This window comes from Centroberyx affinis, unplaced genomic scaffold (genome assembly GCF_046629955.1).
Source record: "Centroberyx affinis isolate AG114_WGS23_722 - 3 ecotype Tasmania unplaced genomic scaffold, CSIRO-AGI_Caff_v1 ptg005304l_1, whole genome shotgun sequence".
NCBI classification, from domain to species: domain Eukaryota; kingdom Metazoa; phylum Chordata; class Actinopteri; order Beryciformes; family Berycidae; genus Centroberyx; species Centroberyx affinis.
Window position 1 is genome coordinate 191,439 of NW_027282644.1, and position 16,009 is coordinate 207,447.

The 16,009-nt window shown below is 43.5% G+C and overlaps 1 protein-coding gene across 3 annotated transcripts; it reads left to right on the forward strand.

Moving 5' to 3' along the window:
- Nucleotides 1-60: 60 nt before the first annotated feature.
- Nucleotides 61-15,132, forward strand: etv1 (ETS variant transcription factor 1). Of its 3 annotated transcripts, XM_071546534.1 has the most exons (9): nucleotides 61-124; nucleotides 6,395-6,524; nucleotides 8,305-8,493; nucleotides 9,774-10,021; nucleotides 12,373-12,444; nucleotides 12,553-12,621; nucleotides 12,711-12,880; nucleotides 14,154-14,255; nucleotides 14,911-15,132. In XM_071546534.1, exons 1-9 carry the CDS (start codon nucleotides 61-63, stop codon nucleotides 15,130-15,132), a joined length of 1,266 nt encoding a protein of 421 aa, XP_071402635.1. The 3 variants fall into 3 exon arrangements, with proteins under 3 accessions (XP_071402635.1, XP_071402636.1, XP_071402637.1); XM_071546535.1 differs by lacking the exon at nucleotides 12,373-12,444; XM_071546536.1 differs by lacking the exon at nucleotides 8,305-8,493.
- Nucleotides 15,133-16,009: the final 877 nt, after the last annotated feature.

Genomic DNA, 16,009 nt, shown 5'->3' on the forward strand with positions numbered 1-16,009 from the left:
TCAATGCAGCATTGTCCATCAACATCAAGAAACAATCTTTTCCTTTCTTCTTCTCTGCTTATGTCTTCAGCTCAAGTTCCCGACAATGACGAGCAGTTTGTTCCAGACTTCCAGACTGAAAACTGTGAGTAAGAGACTACATCACTTTTCTCTATGTGTTTGTGCATGTGTTGTGTGTGTGTGTGTGTGTGTGTGTGTGTGTGTGAACGTCAGTGTTTTTTCACTCGTTTCGACTCGTGTGTTTGTACTCGGTGAGAGCGCACGTGGCGGCGTGTGTTTTTCCGTGTCTCTCAGTACCCTCACCTTTGCTCGCACATGTGCTCTCTGGAGAGCTGCAGTAGTCTTGCGGGTAGGCAGACAGGTGCATTGTGGGGGGGGGGGGGTGGAGGTGGGGGGGGGGGGGTATCTCTCTCTCTCTCTCTCTCTCTCTCTCTCTCTCTCTCTCTCTCTCTCTCTCTTACTCTCTCTCCTGCCTCTGTAGCCCTCTACCACCACCGAGATATTATTGCACCGTGATTTATTTGCATAAGGAAACATCAAAATATTGTGGCTGATTTTCAGGCAGTTGAAGTGATATTTTTAACACTGGGAAGGCCAAACTGGCGTCGACCGATGGCTGTTTTGAAATTTCTCAGCTTTCAAAATGCTCCTCCATGACCTGTCCTAGACCCGCTTTTTAAATGTGCTAGATTTTCTAAATCATTCAAGGAAATAGGTAGTTCTTACTCAGTTGAAGGCTTGTTGGCCTTTTCTTACACCCCCAAACTTCATTTGCCTTTCTAGTGTTAGCAGAGCATTTTACGACATGAAATAAAGCATGTTTTTTTTCCCTCTCTTTCCTTGCGCATTTTAACCCCCCCCCCCCCAAAGAGTAAATTCTTTTTTTAAGAATATTTCTGAGAATTTGATGCATTTTTCTGTCGCCTGTCGTGAATTGATGATACACTGGCACAGTAGTTAGGATGTGGTAGTTAGTAGCAGTTCACCTGGTCGTGCACGGTGAAAGCACACGGGGCTGGGGACTTGGCACCGTCCACTTCTGGAGGAGGTAGTGCCAAGGTGGGGACAGAAATGGAGTGAGTGGAGCTCAGTGGGACCCGGTGCTAGCACATGTCTTTTAGATGAGCCAAACGGCCCGTGCAACTGTGAGAAAGCAACAAAACTGCATGTCCACAGCCTGAGTCTTCTTCTCCTGTCCTTAATGCCCTTTAACTATTCAACCAAGTTGTGCAAAAACGCAGCCGGTATAGGATTCTTACTGGAACAAAAAGACAAGATCACGCCACCCTGATTTTAGCGTCTTTGCCTTGGTTACGTGTTCGTTTCTGGACTGATTTTAAGATTGTACTGATCACGGGTAACACTATAGATATTAAGAATAAGATGAAGGCATGGATGGGTCTGGCATCAAGCTATATCACAGGCTTTTTAACCCCATGTGAGCCGGATCGCAGCCTGCAGTCTTCAGGCAGCTTCCTATTGGCTTCCTATTGTCTAGATTAAAAACCAGAGGTGATTGTTTTTTTGACTTCAGCACAAATCCCAGACTGTGGATAGAGCTCAGGCTGGCTAAATTTCCATCATCTTTTAAATCACCTCTTAAAATTATTTTTACAGACTTGCTTTTATGTAAGAACCTTTTTTTTTTTTTTTTTTTATCTTCCTTTTACGACTCTTACCTTGCTTTTATTGATTATATGATTTTTATTTTTTGTCATCTTATTTTGATTTCTTACCTCGCTTCTAGTGCTTTTGCTGTTGGTTTTATATTTTTTTGTAAGCCTTCGGAAACCGCTTTGTAACTGTGTTTGGATAAAGATTATTATTGATAAGTTGATTTTTATTTAATGTAGCCCATTTTGTACAAATATTCAACCAAGAGCTTGAATTTAACAGACTGTGATAGCAAGGGTGTTCTATAAAAACAGTTATGCGTCATCCTCACTCCTGTCCTTTAAATATTATACCCCCCCAAAAATGTTTCATTCATTGAAGTTGAGTATTGTTAAGACTTCTGAGTCCTGAAGCAGTGAACTCAGCAGCCGTATGGCAGCCTATCCCCCATAGCCCTGACCCTTGGTGTGGGATGCCTACCCCAAAAATCCAAGATGGTGGACCGGTGCGGTGCAGCAGAGAACCAGAGGTCACCGGGACTGTCCCCTCGTCCTTCAGAGGTAGCCGGGGCGGGTGGCCGCTGTAGCCGGAGACTGCTGACCATCTGAATTGTCCTGTTGGCAACCTGCAGCAGACTGGAGAGGCACTAACAGATGGTGGGAGGGTGAGGGCACCGTGGTTGGGCGCTCGAGCAGGCATCCCAGCCGGCAGCTCTCCCATATGGGTTTCACCGAGCCGAGAGATGGAGAGACGGACAGAGAGAGAGAGAGAGAGAGACAGAGACAGAGAGACAGGGGGAGAGAGAGGGAGAGACAGAGATGGAGAGAATTATAGAAGAAGTATCAGGTTGTATCTAAAGAGAGGAGAGAGGCAAAGGGATGGACAGCCAGTGGTAGTAATGGTGGTAGTAATAAATTGCATTTACTCATTTTTACTGTAATTGAGTAGCTTTTTTGTGTACCTTTTTGAGTAAGTCAGTAATTTTACTTTTACTGAAGAATATTTTGCCTGTAGTATTGTACTTTGCTACATTTTAAATTGCATCCATCACAGAGTAGCGTATAACTTCTGTCACTCTCCATAAGCATCAGAAATGTTTCTAGTTGATTGTAAATTTTAAACTTGTTCAAGCAAATGTTAATGAGAGTAGCTTAGTTAGCATTAGCCAAAAAGCCATCCAGCTGCAGTATTATTGGTTTGTGTTAGCCTGGTTGTTGTCTAGCTAGTTTGCTAACCTTGCTAGCTAGTAGCAAAAGAAACATATTGACTAATGGGGATGGCTTTTTTTTAGTTTCGTTTTTTTATCACCGGTTGAATAATGATATCAATTTCAGAATCTTATTTTCCGGCCGCTCAGCTTCAGTCTATAAAAATGTGTAATATCACGTGTTGAACTATCGTCCTTTTTACATTGCATGGGAAACGATCATAGGTAGCCTAAAAATGTCTGTTATTTTGAAGTACTGTAACTTACTCAGAGAACATTTTGAATTAGCTACTTTTTACTTTTAAGTAGATTTTTACACCAGTAATTTTACTTTGCTTTAATAAAATTTCAGCAATGTAACACTGCTTCTACTTTAGTTGGATATTTTGGTAATCTTTCCACCTCAGACAGCCAGAGAGAGCGGAAGAGAGGTAAACGGAGAAAGGATGGACGGTGTCAAGGTCTATATTGAGAAAGGAGAGAAAGAACTCTCTGAGAGAAAGTGTTGGGTAGAAAAAAAAAGTATCGAGGTGTACCGGAAGGCAGGTGCGAGATTTTATTTTTCCTCTTTGCTATTCTTCAAGTATTATTTTATATTTTCATCTACAATCCTGAAATTTCTCACCTCTTCACAAGCCGTGGCAGTTCTTTTCTCAATACCGACTTAGCGCTCTCCGTCCTTTTAACACAGAAGCAGCATCTGAGCTGAGTCTCCAAGCTAATGTGTCCTCAGGCTGTGACGATGAAGGAGAATTTTCTTTGTCTTGAACTCCAACACAGATGCTTACCATTAGCATAACTTAGCAGGGAATGAAGGAGTAGAGGAGGTGTAAAATGAGGCCACACGTAACCAGCAGATCTGAGCCTCTAACATTTAACAGGAAAGGCGAGCACCTACAGTAGGTGAAAATGGAATGGAAGGTTTTTCGCTGCTGCCAAAAGACCTGTATTTTTTCATGAATGGACTGGAGAAATATCTGCCAAACGTAGGCTTTGATTCTGCCAAAACACACAATTTGTAGCTCAGCATACACAATTGCTGGTCCTGAGGGCTTTTTGATAATTCCCAGTATGAATGATTGGCATAAAAATGCTTAGCAGCTAAAATTAAAATATTACACCCAAGATGAAAAGGCAAAAAGAACAAAAAAAAAAAGAAATAATTTGTTGTTGTAATTTGTAATTGTTCAATTTTAGGTAAAGTTTGCTATTGAATCTCTACATTGAAGGCCAAAGAAAATTACAGAATATTTGAGTTAATAGCACAGAAAAAAAAACATTTGCATTCAAAATAGACCCAGTAATTGTTCTAACTGCCTCTTCTTTTAAACACCCTACCATCTTGGTTAATCAATATGTAGATAATGAGAGCAATCAAGCAGTGATGGGCATGACATTCTGGACTAAAAAGGAAGTATCTGTTTTAGTTAGGGGCAATGCCTTCGCTATTGATTTGTGTACCTTGGCACCCCACTGACGAAATCTATTGTGACATTTCCATCTCTATTTTAAGGCCCTCTGTTTCAGCCCAGGTGAAGCCATTGTTAATACTGTAGCTCATGTGGCGCTTAGTTAAATACAGGGTTTTATACAAATAACTCACTTACATTTAACATGCAAGTGAAATAGCGCACAGGCTTACATTTATTCAGTGTAAAACGAAGAAAAGGAATGCATCAAGAGACCTGCAGGCGGATTGAAACCTCTGATAAGTCAGTGGATTAGCTCTTGTATTAGTGTCAGCAAGGCAGATTCCTGTGCGTTTATTGTGCTTGACGATTAAAGCGCTCCTGATTCTGATCTTGATAGGCAAAACGAAGTTATTGTTTCGACTGCGTGAGCCTTTAACGAGGCTCTCCCGCGTCTGCAAGCAGCGCTCAGCGTCGTCAAAGGTCTCCCCTCAGGAAGTGTCTCTTTGACCTCCGATCGATGACCCGGAAAGGTCAGGCCCCCAGCGAGGGCTGCGAACAACCCCTGCGCTTTGTCCTGCCGGGCCCGTGTGGCCCGGCCCCCAGGGGCCCGGCTGGGGCGTCAGATGGGGTGTTGGCAGATCGACCCCTGCTCGTACGGCAGCTGTCAGTCAGCCGTGAGAAAACTCCCCAAAACATCCTCCTCTCTCAGCTCTTTAGACCTTAAACGCTTCCTCACAGTCCCGTGGATATGGGGCTGTTTGAAAGAAAAATATTCCCACCAGCAAATATTCCCCCAACCAAAACCACAAGCTTGAATCTTTTGGTTCATCAAATGTCTGAATGTTTGTGCTTTGGTTGGACGAGGAGTTGATGGATTTCCTTCATCCATTCATAATTTCTGGTTGCTTTGTTTTTTACTCGGCGAGGAAAGGCCGACTCCCATCCTGTCTGTAACATCAGTCAGAACCCATCCCCTTCAACCGCGACCGGCCCTCTCCCCGGGCATCAGCGGGGTCCGACAGAGCGCTGTGGGATAGCCTCACCGCTGCGCACGTCTTTCTGTGTAGTCGCGGTGAGACGGTGATTCGCGAGGCAACCCGAGCCTGACTTCATTCTGACTGACTGGGTTTTCGTCAGAAGCGCAGCCAATTGGATTAGCGTTGATCATGACTCAAGATGATGGGATGTTAATCAGGACTGATCAGGCACTTAACAGCCTCTCAGATGCACCGGAGCTCACTGTGGGGCCATAGGTAGAGAGCGCAGGCCCCTTCAGATCAATGAGCAATGTTGTTATCGTCTGGGATGTATTGACAGCCAGCTGAAAGCAGATAAAGCATTTAGAGAAGCCCAGCGCACCCCCAGTTTTATGATTGCCATATTTCACTAACAGACTCCCCTTCTGGAAGATACCATACAAATGAGATTTGAAGTGAGTTGTTGGTGTGACTGATGGCCTGAGATGTCAGACATGTGTAGGACGGCCAGCATAGGGAGGAGGGGTTGGCATTATTTTATAGCTGCCATGTTTGCCAATATTTTTTTTAACCTTTATTTATCAAGGGAGGGTTTACTGAGCATGCACACTTTTTTTCAGCGATGCCCTGATTCACATCCATACAGTTACACACATTCACACCTGGGAGCTGCCAGTGTTTTGACAGATTGATCTTTACTGAAACATGTCTGTTTTCCAGTTTGGGGAAAGGGTTGTACCAATATATATATTGCTGATTTTGGCCTTTTGTTAAATATCATGTCAAGTCGATGATGGAAGTTCTTAGGCAGTAACGTATCCCAGGGTCGTTGAATCGGTAGGGTGTGTCATCCTGTCATAAATAGCTGCCAACACTAAAATAATTTAATTACTATGGGTTTCAGTGGAGAGTTTTAGTGTCACATGATGGTCTAAATGCTGTTTCTGGGGCTTTTCCACCCTGACAAGAATAGAATTCTGCAGGAAACACTTTTGTCATGAAAATAGTCAAATTTAAAGATAGTAGTTATTGGCACCTTCAATACAAAAATATTGTTATTGGCACCGGCTTTCAAAACCCATATCGGTCGAACCCTACTATTGATTATTTAATAAAGTGTGATTATCCTCATTATTCAACGTCTAAATGGGTTTCTCTCAATCTCTCCTCCTCACCTGGTGCAGTGGCTTTCCACGGACTGCAGCTGAAGATCAAGAGGGAGCCGCACAGCCCGTGTTCAGAGCTGAGCTCCAACTGTAGTCAGGAACGGCCCTTCAAACTCCAGTATGGAGAGAAGTGCCTGTACAACGTCAGGTGGGCACCGCACGACACGAACTGACCACTTTAAAATTATTTGGAAAAAATGACATATCCACCATTTGAAAAAAAAGTGACACCTACTCTTTCAAAGTGATTGATAGCACTCCATTAGAACGAGGCCAGCATTAGAAGAAGTGGTACTTTTTTTTGCTGTGTATCAGCCAATGTTTCATCAATATTTGGCTCCACATTCTGTTTTTAACCAGCAGAAAAAGTGCAAGTAAAAGAGTTTTATTCCAAAATTATATATCCACTTTTACACCTACTTTTAGAAAATGATTATTAGCACAAAACTGAAATAAATTACTTAGTACTTTTTAAAGTTCGTGATTTTAGTCCTTGATTGACAAAATTATAAAACTTTTAATGTTTCTTTTTTTTTCAAACGGGATATATAGCATTTTTCAAAAGCACTGTTCAGTTCTACATTATGTTAAATTTGTAGTTTTTCTGAATAAAATGATTTTTGTAAACGCTGTGCTAAGTATTTCAAATTAGATGCACCAGAAACTGGAGGCATCTGATATTTCTAAAGTAAATCCAAAGCACCCTGTAACAAGTGCAGTCATGTTCGGTGAATCCTTTTTTCAGACGAACGTAAGGGGTCTGTGGCACAGGAGTGTTGCTTAGTTACACTCAATCTTGAATTGATTTGATTTGTAATACATGACATTCATTCTCCTTGCATGCTTGTATAATGACCTTGTATGTAGAGAGCCATCTTGAAGCAGTCTTTCGTAAGTAGTGAATCATGTGTGTGATTCATTCGCTCACCTGGTGACATCTGCTCAGATGCATACAGGGGACAAAAGAGGCAAAGTCTCACATTTGGCATGCTGCGCTTTCCATCAAATTACAATGTACGTGAAAAGGAGGTGTGACATTCACCATCATATCCACTGAAACTACGCAGCAGTCACTTGATGATGATGATCTGATAATGAAATTACACTGTGGAAGGATGAATGTGCGGTGAATAGAAGTTAATAATAATAATAATATTGATAATGATAATATAGCACTATTCTTACCAAAGTACACAAAGCTGCATGTAAAATAAAGAGCAACAAAACATGTCAACAAACAATCAGCTATAGTAAAGGGAAGACTATCAACACTAATAGCTCTCTTTCACTTTCATTCAGAAACCATATTGTAGGCTACTCTCAAAAAGAAACCAAATTGCCAATGCTACTACAGGGGTGCAAAAACAAGCTATCACTTAAATTTTACTTTGTAAAAATGAGTTTTCATCTGTGCTTTTAAAAAAGATACAGAGTGTGCAAATTTGTATTTCCACAGACAGGTTGCTAATATTGAGATGCCTTTCCCAGGCATAAAAATCTTTCTTTAATCTCTTTGCTCCCCTTCATCTACAGTACATCTCCTCTTCTGAGATTAAAGATTTGATAAGTGAACTCCATAATCTATGACCTGGATTCACCTGGTCAGTCTATTTCATGGAAAGAGCAGGTGGTCGTATTGTTTTGTACACCCAGTGTGTATTTGAAAAGGACAAATGCAAATAACATTGATACCGTATCAGCCACAGCATCCGATGCTCTGTACATGAGTGTATCGAAAAAGTTATATTCCAACACAAGTATGACATAACATAACATAAACCATTTCATTAAAAGCCCCTCACAGTATCATGAGTACATTTTCAGCATGGACGACCCCAGGGGGAATCAAACCCTGAACAGTAATAGTGCCATTGACTGATGATGTCCAACCTTTGACTCCTGCCTCTTGCCCCCTCTCTGCCCCACAGTGCCTATGAGCAGAAGCAGCCTACAGGAATGAAGCCCTCCAGCCCAGTGACGCCCCCTTGTAGCACCCCTGTGTCCCCGCTCCACCATGCCTCGCCCACGGCAGCCCCGACCCCCAAGCCAGACAGGACCTACGCCCACGGCCCGCCCTCGCAGCCTCTCCCTGACAACGCCTACTCTATGGACCACAGGTACGAAAACCCGCAGCCTTTTACATTTACATCACATTTACATTCAGGGCATTTAGCTGACGCTCGTGTCCAGATCAGCTTACAACGAGGTCAACAGTAGAGTAACTTTACAGTGCGAGATGCAGATTGGAGTTTTAGTTGTACAAACATTTCTCAGGCAGAGGCAGAGCTGCTCTGGAGGCAGAAATAACCTCATTGGCTGAGTTAAACCTCGATGGGCGGGGCCAAAAAAATATTTTTATGGAGCACAAGTGAGCTAACTGGCAAAGTTGAATGGCAAAGAAGGAACTCTGGTCAAAATAGAAATAGAAACATCAATGACTTGTCTTTTCCATTCATTTATAACCATGGCATTCATTATCTTGGCCAGTAGGCTAGCTAACTAGCTTACCTAGAGCTATAGGCTAGTATAGCTAGTTTGAACTTGGAAGGTCAGCTAGGCTAACTAGCTAACCTAGCTAACTTAGTATGGCTGGATTACAATTTTTCAGTTAGTAGCAGAGTGCTAGTCTTCATAATATTAGCTTCCTCCTCTCTTACCTCTTGCCTTTTTCACTGGGCTTCAATCAAATGTTACTTGACCAGAAAAAAAATGTTTTTCTTTCTTTTTTGGCTCCGCCCATTCAGGTTTAACTCAACCAATGAGATTATTTCTGCCTGCAGAGCAGCTCTTCCTCTGAGAAATGTCTAAAACTGCAAACCGCTTATTATATCACCATCATTATATGCAATCAGTACTAATGAATGCAAGATTCAAAGCCACAGTGGCTTGACAACTGATATAACAAATACTCCTGTGTGCCAAGAATATTCATGTATGATAAAGAAGTGCTAGGTAACGAAATAAGCACCCAGCAGACAAGGTGAAGTTTTTTTTTTACAAGGCAGTCATGACTTGCATAAAAAACAGGTGCGTCACTGCTGGATATTTGAGCACTGGTTATTTTGAGGCTCTCTATTCAGCTATTCCTGTTTACTCTTCAAATTGTTGAATTTGTTTTATTTAGGTCAGACAAGTCAGACAGTGTCAAGTAATCTGCAATCTTTAAAATACTTTCTTGATTGTTTAAACTTGGCACTCATTGTTTTGCCCTCAGCAACAAAGTCCAGTCATTTGGCACTCCAAGCAGGTTAGACACTAAAAATAATTTGCAAATGCTAGTCAACCCAGGCGTGATTTAGACCGTATCAATTAAAGGTAACATTTTTCTTGTATAAATATGTTTGTGCTTCTTTCTGTGTGAGTGATAACTAATCCACTGATTGGTTGTCCTCCTCAGATTTCGGCGTCAGCTCTCAGAGCCGTGCCACTCGTTCCCCTCCCCGCCGACGATGGCTCGGGACGGGCGGCCCATGTACCACAGGCAGATGTCGGAGCCCAACATCCCCTTCCCTCCTCAAGGCTTCAAGCAGGAGTACCCCGACCCCCTGTTCGAACACCCGGCCATGGTGGGGGCGCCGCTGCCCCACGCGTACCCCGCCTCCATGATGATCAAGCAGGAGCCGAGGGATTTCACCTACGACTCAGGTGAGAATTTTCTAAAAAAATGTGTGTGTGGGAGTGTGTGTGTGTGTGTGGACGTGTTACCCTGATAACTGGTAAGTAATGTGATGAGAAGTCTTTTTACGGTAGCGATGAAATACCATAAAATTGCTACAGCGTCCGTTTCTTTTTGCTGCCAGAGCGTTATCATTTCAGGAATGGGAGAAGGCGGAGGAGGGGGTTGGCGTTTATTGAGTTTGCCCATTATTAGGGCAGGGGATCTGGTTGAGCCGGGTGTCTGCGCCGGTCTCCATTTCCTGTGGTGCTCTAATAGAAAAGAGGGGGGTTATGCCTGGTCACAATCCAGAATCCGTCCTCCCACGCTTGTCCGTTCCCCTTAGCGAGTGAGTAAAGGGACCTAATCATCAGCCGGGGGGCCTCTGCGGGGCCTGAGGCTACATCGGGACATGAATGAACATACGCCGGACTGCTGGGTTCATTCACAAGACGGACAAACAGGACCCGGGAGAGGCAGAGTTGGAGTAGAATCTGTGTGACCAGTCAAGGAGAAAAGCAGCGTCTCCTCAGCCACTTCCCATGGCGATGATTTCAAGAAAAACACCGCGGGCCTCCTTTGGGTCTACCCACTCTCTGTTACATGAGCTCTTTTTTTCCCCCCCAACGGCAGCTTTGCAGTTTTCTACCACTGCTGTCATGGAAAAGCCAGGCAACTGCAATTTTGGTGTTTTTCTCACTTTCCAGTGCGAGGTTTACTTGGTCATTGATGTGTTGACTGAGTTTCAGGGCCTCTTGGCTCTTGAAACCTATTAAAACACCATTGGGTAATTTTGAAAATACATGGGCGTCAGTGAAAAAAAGTCTTCTTATTTCCCTGTAGTCCATCAACAGCACTATGTTTCATGAATGGTCCATTTACATTTTAGACATTTAACTGCCTCACAATGAGTGCAACAGTAGGATAAGCTTCAATTTGTAGATCATCATCATTATAAGCAACCAATAATAGAGTGTAAGGGTCATAGTCAGAATACACTGACTGCATTCCTATGAAAAAAGTACTAGTGAAAGAAATATAAATAGAAGAGGGTGGTAGAAGGTATTTTTTGGTCCATGGTCCAAGGCAAGAAACCTTACTAATGTTGTGTACAGTTCTGTATAAGATTGAGTATTAGGGTGAATTTATTAGCAGTCACTGTGGAGCTTGTTGACTGGAGCAGGCCTGTTGCAGAGGATGGGAGGGGAGCTGGTAATTTCATTAGCAGTAATTTCCTCTACAAGCCCATTACTTTGATGAAGTTCAGAGAAATGTTTATGGGCCTAAATGAAGGGCCTTAGTCTGTTTATTGAACATTCACTTTGTAACCCGTTTGGCCATTTTGATCACAAGCCATGCCTGTGATGCCTGTGTTATGGGAGGTTCTAACATGCACAGTCAATGGAAGTTCAATTGGACAGTGTTGTAAAGCAAACTAGTAAATATGGGCTTCCGTACAAAAGTGTAAGTACTTTTCAGACGACTGACAATTATTTGATTGGACACATCTAATTAAACCTAAACAAGCCAAATCAGCTCGTGATATAAATCACCAAGTAGCTGATGCCAAGTGAAAGGCATTAAGATTCGTACGAGAAATTATTTTGTGTGTACAAATTATTCGGAACACCAACTATTCCTGAAAGTGACTGACCGGGTGAATTTAGGTAAAACCTTTGTTCGCTTATGGATTTCACCTGTTAAATCCATGATGTAGATGAAGGAGATGAAATATAAAAGTATGTGTTAAAGAAGGAATTTTAAGCCTAAGAGAAGTGAGAAGAGAAGAAGAAGGGGGTGAAACTCAATATTAGGAAGGTACTCCCAATTTTTTGTACACTTTGTACACAGCGTATTTTTATCAGAAACTTAAATTTTGCCACTGCTCATTTGGCTATATGTTTGGCTACCATGCAGGAATTAAACAATAGCTCATGAAAAGTAAAAGTAAAATTGACACCTTCACATCTATGTAATTTTGATCTGAAAACACCATGGGTGTGAGTGTGCAGAAGCTTTGTCTTGAACACTCACATTATGAAAAAACTTACATCATGTCAACTTGCCCCACTATGTTTCCATACAAGCGTCGTGTTTTATGCGGTAGTAAATCTTCCTCTGTGTTTAGACGCTCGGAGTGTGTATTAGTAGTGTGATATAGTGAGCTCGCCTGTGGCTGGGAGCCATTGCGATGCTGGCGCTGGAGGACATATTCTTTAATCAGAGCCAGTGGTGCATTGAGTGAACAGGCTTTGACTGCTCTCAGATAACTGAGATAGTGTTCTTAATGCTGCCTTCGGGCCCTTTAACACCCACTCTCCCATTCTTGCCTGGCTTTCAGCTGAAGTGCCTAGCTGCCATTCTGTCTACTTACGGCAAGACGGCTATCTGGCTCACACTAACAGGACTGAAGGTACCACCGATGATACCGATGATACGTGTGAATGTTGTCATGGTGCATTTTGGGTATTTGCCGAATATTATACCAATCACTCCTTTTTACTTCCCCCCCCCCCCCTAGGTTGTATGTTTGACAAAGTGGCGAGGCATTTCTACGATGATACCTGCGTGGTCCCCGAAAAGGTCGAAGGTAAGTCCTGCCTACGTGTGCTTTCTGTTTCGTTAAACAGCACAAAGCTTTTTGAAACATCATACAATTGTCCGCTATGTGTCCTGTAGGTGACATCAAGCAGGAGTCCGGCCTGTACCGCGAGGGCCCGTCGTACCAGCGCAGAGGCTCCCTGCAGCTCTGGCAGTTCTTGGTGGCGCTGCTGGACGACCCGTCCAACTCCCACTTCATCGCCTGGACCGGCCGCGGCATGGAGTTCAAACTCATCGAACCAGAGGAGGTGAGAATCTCAGTGAAACGTCATTAAATGTGTTCCAGTGCATGGTGGAAGTGTGGATAGTATTTGTAGTACGTTGCAGCTGAATTTTTGCGAGTACTTGAGGAAGAAAAACAGTTTTCTTGATACGTTCAGACAGCGACAGAGGTCATCATTTGAAGTGAAATGTTCTCTGCTCTTGAAGTGGTCAGACCAGGCCTCTAAGACTCGCTTCAAGAACCTACAAAGAGGCCAAGATGTATTTATTTTTTTCTTGCACTCGGCCACATGCAAAAAAAAAAAAACTGTCACCCAACCAAATCACCTCCATGGCCAGTGAGCGGGCCAGCCCTGCTAAATATTTCAAAGAACATGTTCCTAAAAATATAACCCATGTTGACGGTTGGGCCTTTTGAAATGGAAACAGAGCGTGGGTCTGTGCGCCCCCACATCACACACAGTAGGGCTCAGTCACTCCTGCACGCTGATGGAGGATGAAGGAGAATGCAGGGTGCGGGCGGGGGGGGGGGGTAGAAAGGAGGTGGTAGAAGGGTACCTGGCAACCGTCCACACGGCCCAACGGTGTTCAGCGGCATGGGCCAGCTGCAGCAAACAGGGGGGCCCATTCATGCCATCAGGTGACCAAATGCACTCGCTTTGGGGCGCCGAGGACAAACGTTAGCTCCTATCTTTTGCCTTTGGACCGGGCAGGTGTAGCACGCAAAATGACTATCAGCACGTGAAAAGACAGGAGATCCAAGGTTATTATTATATTTTTGAGTGTACAGGTTCAGAGAAAGAGACAGGTGGATAAAGAGGGGAAGACAGCGAGAAGGCTAGGGGAAAAGAGTGGGGAAAGAGAGCAGAATAGAGTAGTTGGTAAACCACAGAATGGCAGAGAAGAGAAAGTGAGGAGAGCGCCATGGGGCTGTGGGTTTGGACTGCGAGGCCGGGTGGTGGGTGGTCTGGTAGACAGGTGCTGTAACATCTGCTGCCTCCTCCGCTGGGTGTGTGACAAGCTCCTAATGAACACATCCCTGGTCAGGTCTGCCCAGTCTGGACGCACTCTAATTATTCTTATTAGGAAATATGGATTAATAAGGTTTGTTTAACATTTCAGCTGCCATGACATTCTTCTCAGGAAATTGGGTAGATTGTGCGAGCCTGTGTTCTTTCACAGGTCTTGCAAATGTGCACAAAAGATAATGTGGTAAATACTTTTGGCATTCTGCTGTAATTTCCCTTTATGTCTGCCTACTGTTTGACTCCATAATTTATGTCTGTGTGTTTTGCAAAGGTGGCACGTCGATGGGGAATACAGAAGAATCGACCGGCTATGAACTACGACAAGCTCAGCCGATCGTTGCGCTATTACTACGAGAAGGGAATCATGCAAAAGGTAAAAAAAAAAAATTAAAGAGAACGTGTCACTCTGTTTCCCCAGTACCTATATGTTTATGTAGATTTGATTTTTAGTTATACAAATGTTTCTCAGAGGCAGAAATAATTTGAGTTAAACCTCAATGGGCGGAGCTAAAGAACCACACTTTTTCAGAATGCAAGTTAGCTAACTGGCAAACATGAATGACACAGAAGGAACTTATGATAGAAATAAAAAAAAATTAATGGCACTGAATTTTTTTTTATTTCATTCATGACCATGGTTTTCATGATGTTGGAAGGTCATCAGCTAGCTAACTAGCTTACCTAGATAGCTAAAGGCTAGTATGGCTAGTTTGAACTTGGATGGTCGGCTACGCTAGCTAGCTAACCTAGATAACTTATGGCTAGATTGCATTTTTTTCAGTTAGTATAAAAGCACTAGTCTTCATAATATTAGCTTCTTACCTCTTGTCTTTTTCACTGGGCTTCTGTCCAACATTACTTAGCCAAAAAACAATGTGGTTCTTTGGCTCCGCCCACTGAGGTTTAACCATTATTTCTAGTTCCAGAACAGCTCAGCCTTCAAGAAATGTTTGTCTAAAACTGCAATCTGCTACTTTTATTAATTTAGTTTTTTTTCTCCTCACCTCACTCCACCCGTCTCTCTCCAGGTGGCGGGGGAGAGATACGTCTACAAGTTCGTGTGCGACCCGGAGGCGTTGTTCTCCATGGCGTTTCCCGACAATCAGCGGCCGGTGCTGAAGACGGACATGGAGCGGCAGATCAACGAGGAGGACACCGTGCCGCTGTCGCACTTTGACGAGAACATGGCCTACGTACAGGAAGGGCCCTACTGCCAGCCGCACCCCTACAGCGAGGGCTACGTTTATTAACATCAGCCCCCCTCCCCCACCCCCCCCTTCCCGCACACACCTCCACCCCTCCCCCCCGCCCAGCCCCTCCTCCCTGACCGCTCACTACACCTGAAACTGTCATATCCTCTCATTCACAGTCGCTCCGGGAATAAGACTTAGCATACACATCCAGCGGAGCTCCCTCTCTCTCTCTCTCTCTCTCTCTCTCTCTCTCTCTCTCCCTCTCTCGCTCTCTCTCTCTCACACACACACACACACACACACACACACACACACACAAATCCCCCTTTTCGCTCTTGTCTTTTTGACGTCCAAGCCGTACAGCAGGATGGAGAGTGCACTTTATGGACAGGAACGACGCGGTGTTAACCTGCCAGGGCTAGCTATGTGGTTGGCTTTTTTTTTTTTTTTCAGATGTTTATGTTTGTATGTTAATGTGGGATTTGTTTTGTTTAGTTTTGTTTGTTTGTTTTTTTTAATTTTGAGCATGCAACACCCTGGTGAGACAGGACTCAACGGCTAATGGTCGCCCCAAGGACAGATTCATAGACAATGATTTTCTTGAGACTTTCATTGAAAAAGAAACAGCCTCCTCTACACATGCAGCGATGGAAGGAGTCCCGATGATCACTTTTGTCCTTTTTAGTTTTGCTTGTCCTCATCTCATCATGTACTTTCATACTCATTTAAGTGAATACTGCAATGTATTGTAATGATACTTTTATGGTGAAGTGACATGATTATAGACTTGAAAAAGTAATGTGATAATGAAGAGACATTTAGTTGCCATGGAAATACAGTAAGAACTGCCTTGCCACCGGTTTTAAAATGGCACCTGTCAATAATCTCTGCCCCTCATCCACTAATACTGTAGATCTCATCAAATAGGTGTTTT

What these genes read in the sequence shown, in the direction of transcription:
- etv1 (XM_071546534.1), top strand. Translation starts at nt 61, where the DNA reads ATGTCTTCAGCTCAAGTTCCCGACAATGACGAGCAGTTTGTTCCAGAC. An exon ending in AGACTTCCAGACTGAAAACT is followed by an intron (nt 125 to 6,394) that starts GTGAGTAAGAGA and finishes CACCTGGTGCAG; the next exon opens with TGGCTTTCCACGGACTGCAG. An exon ending in GGTCCCCGAAAAGGTCGAAG is followed by an intron (nt 12,622 to 12,710) that starts GTAAGTCCTGCC and finishes TGTGTCCTGTAG; the next exon opens with GTGACATCAAGCAGGAGTCC.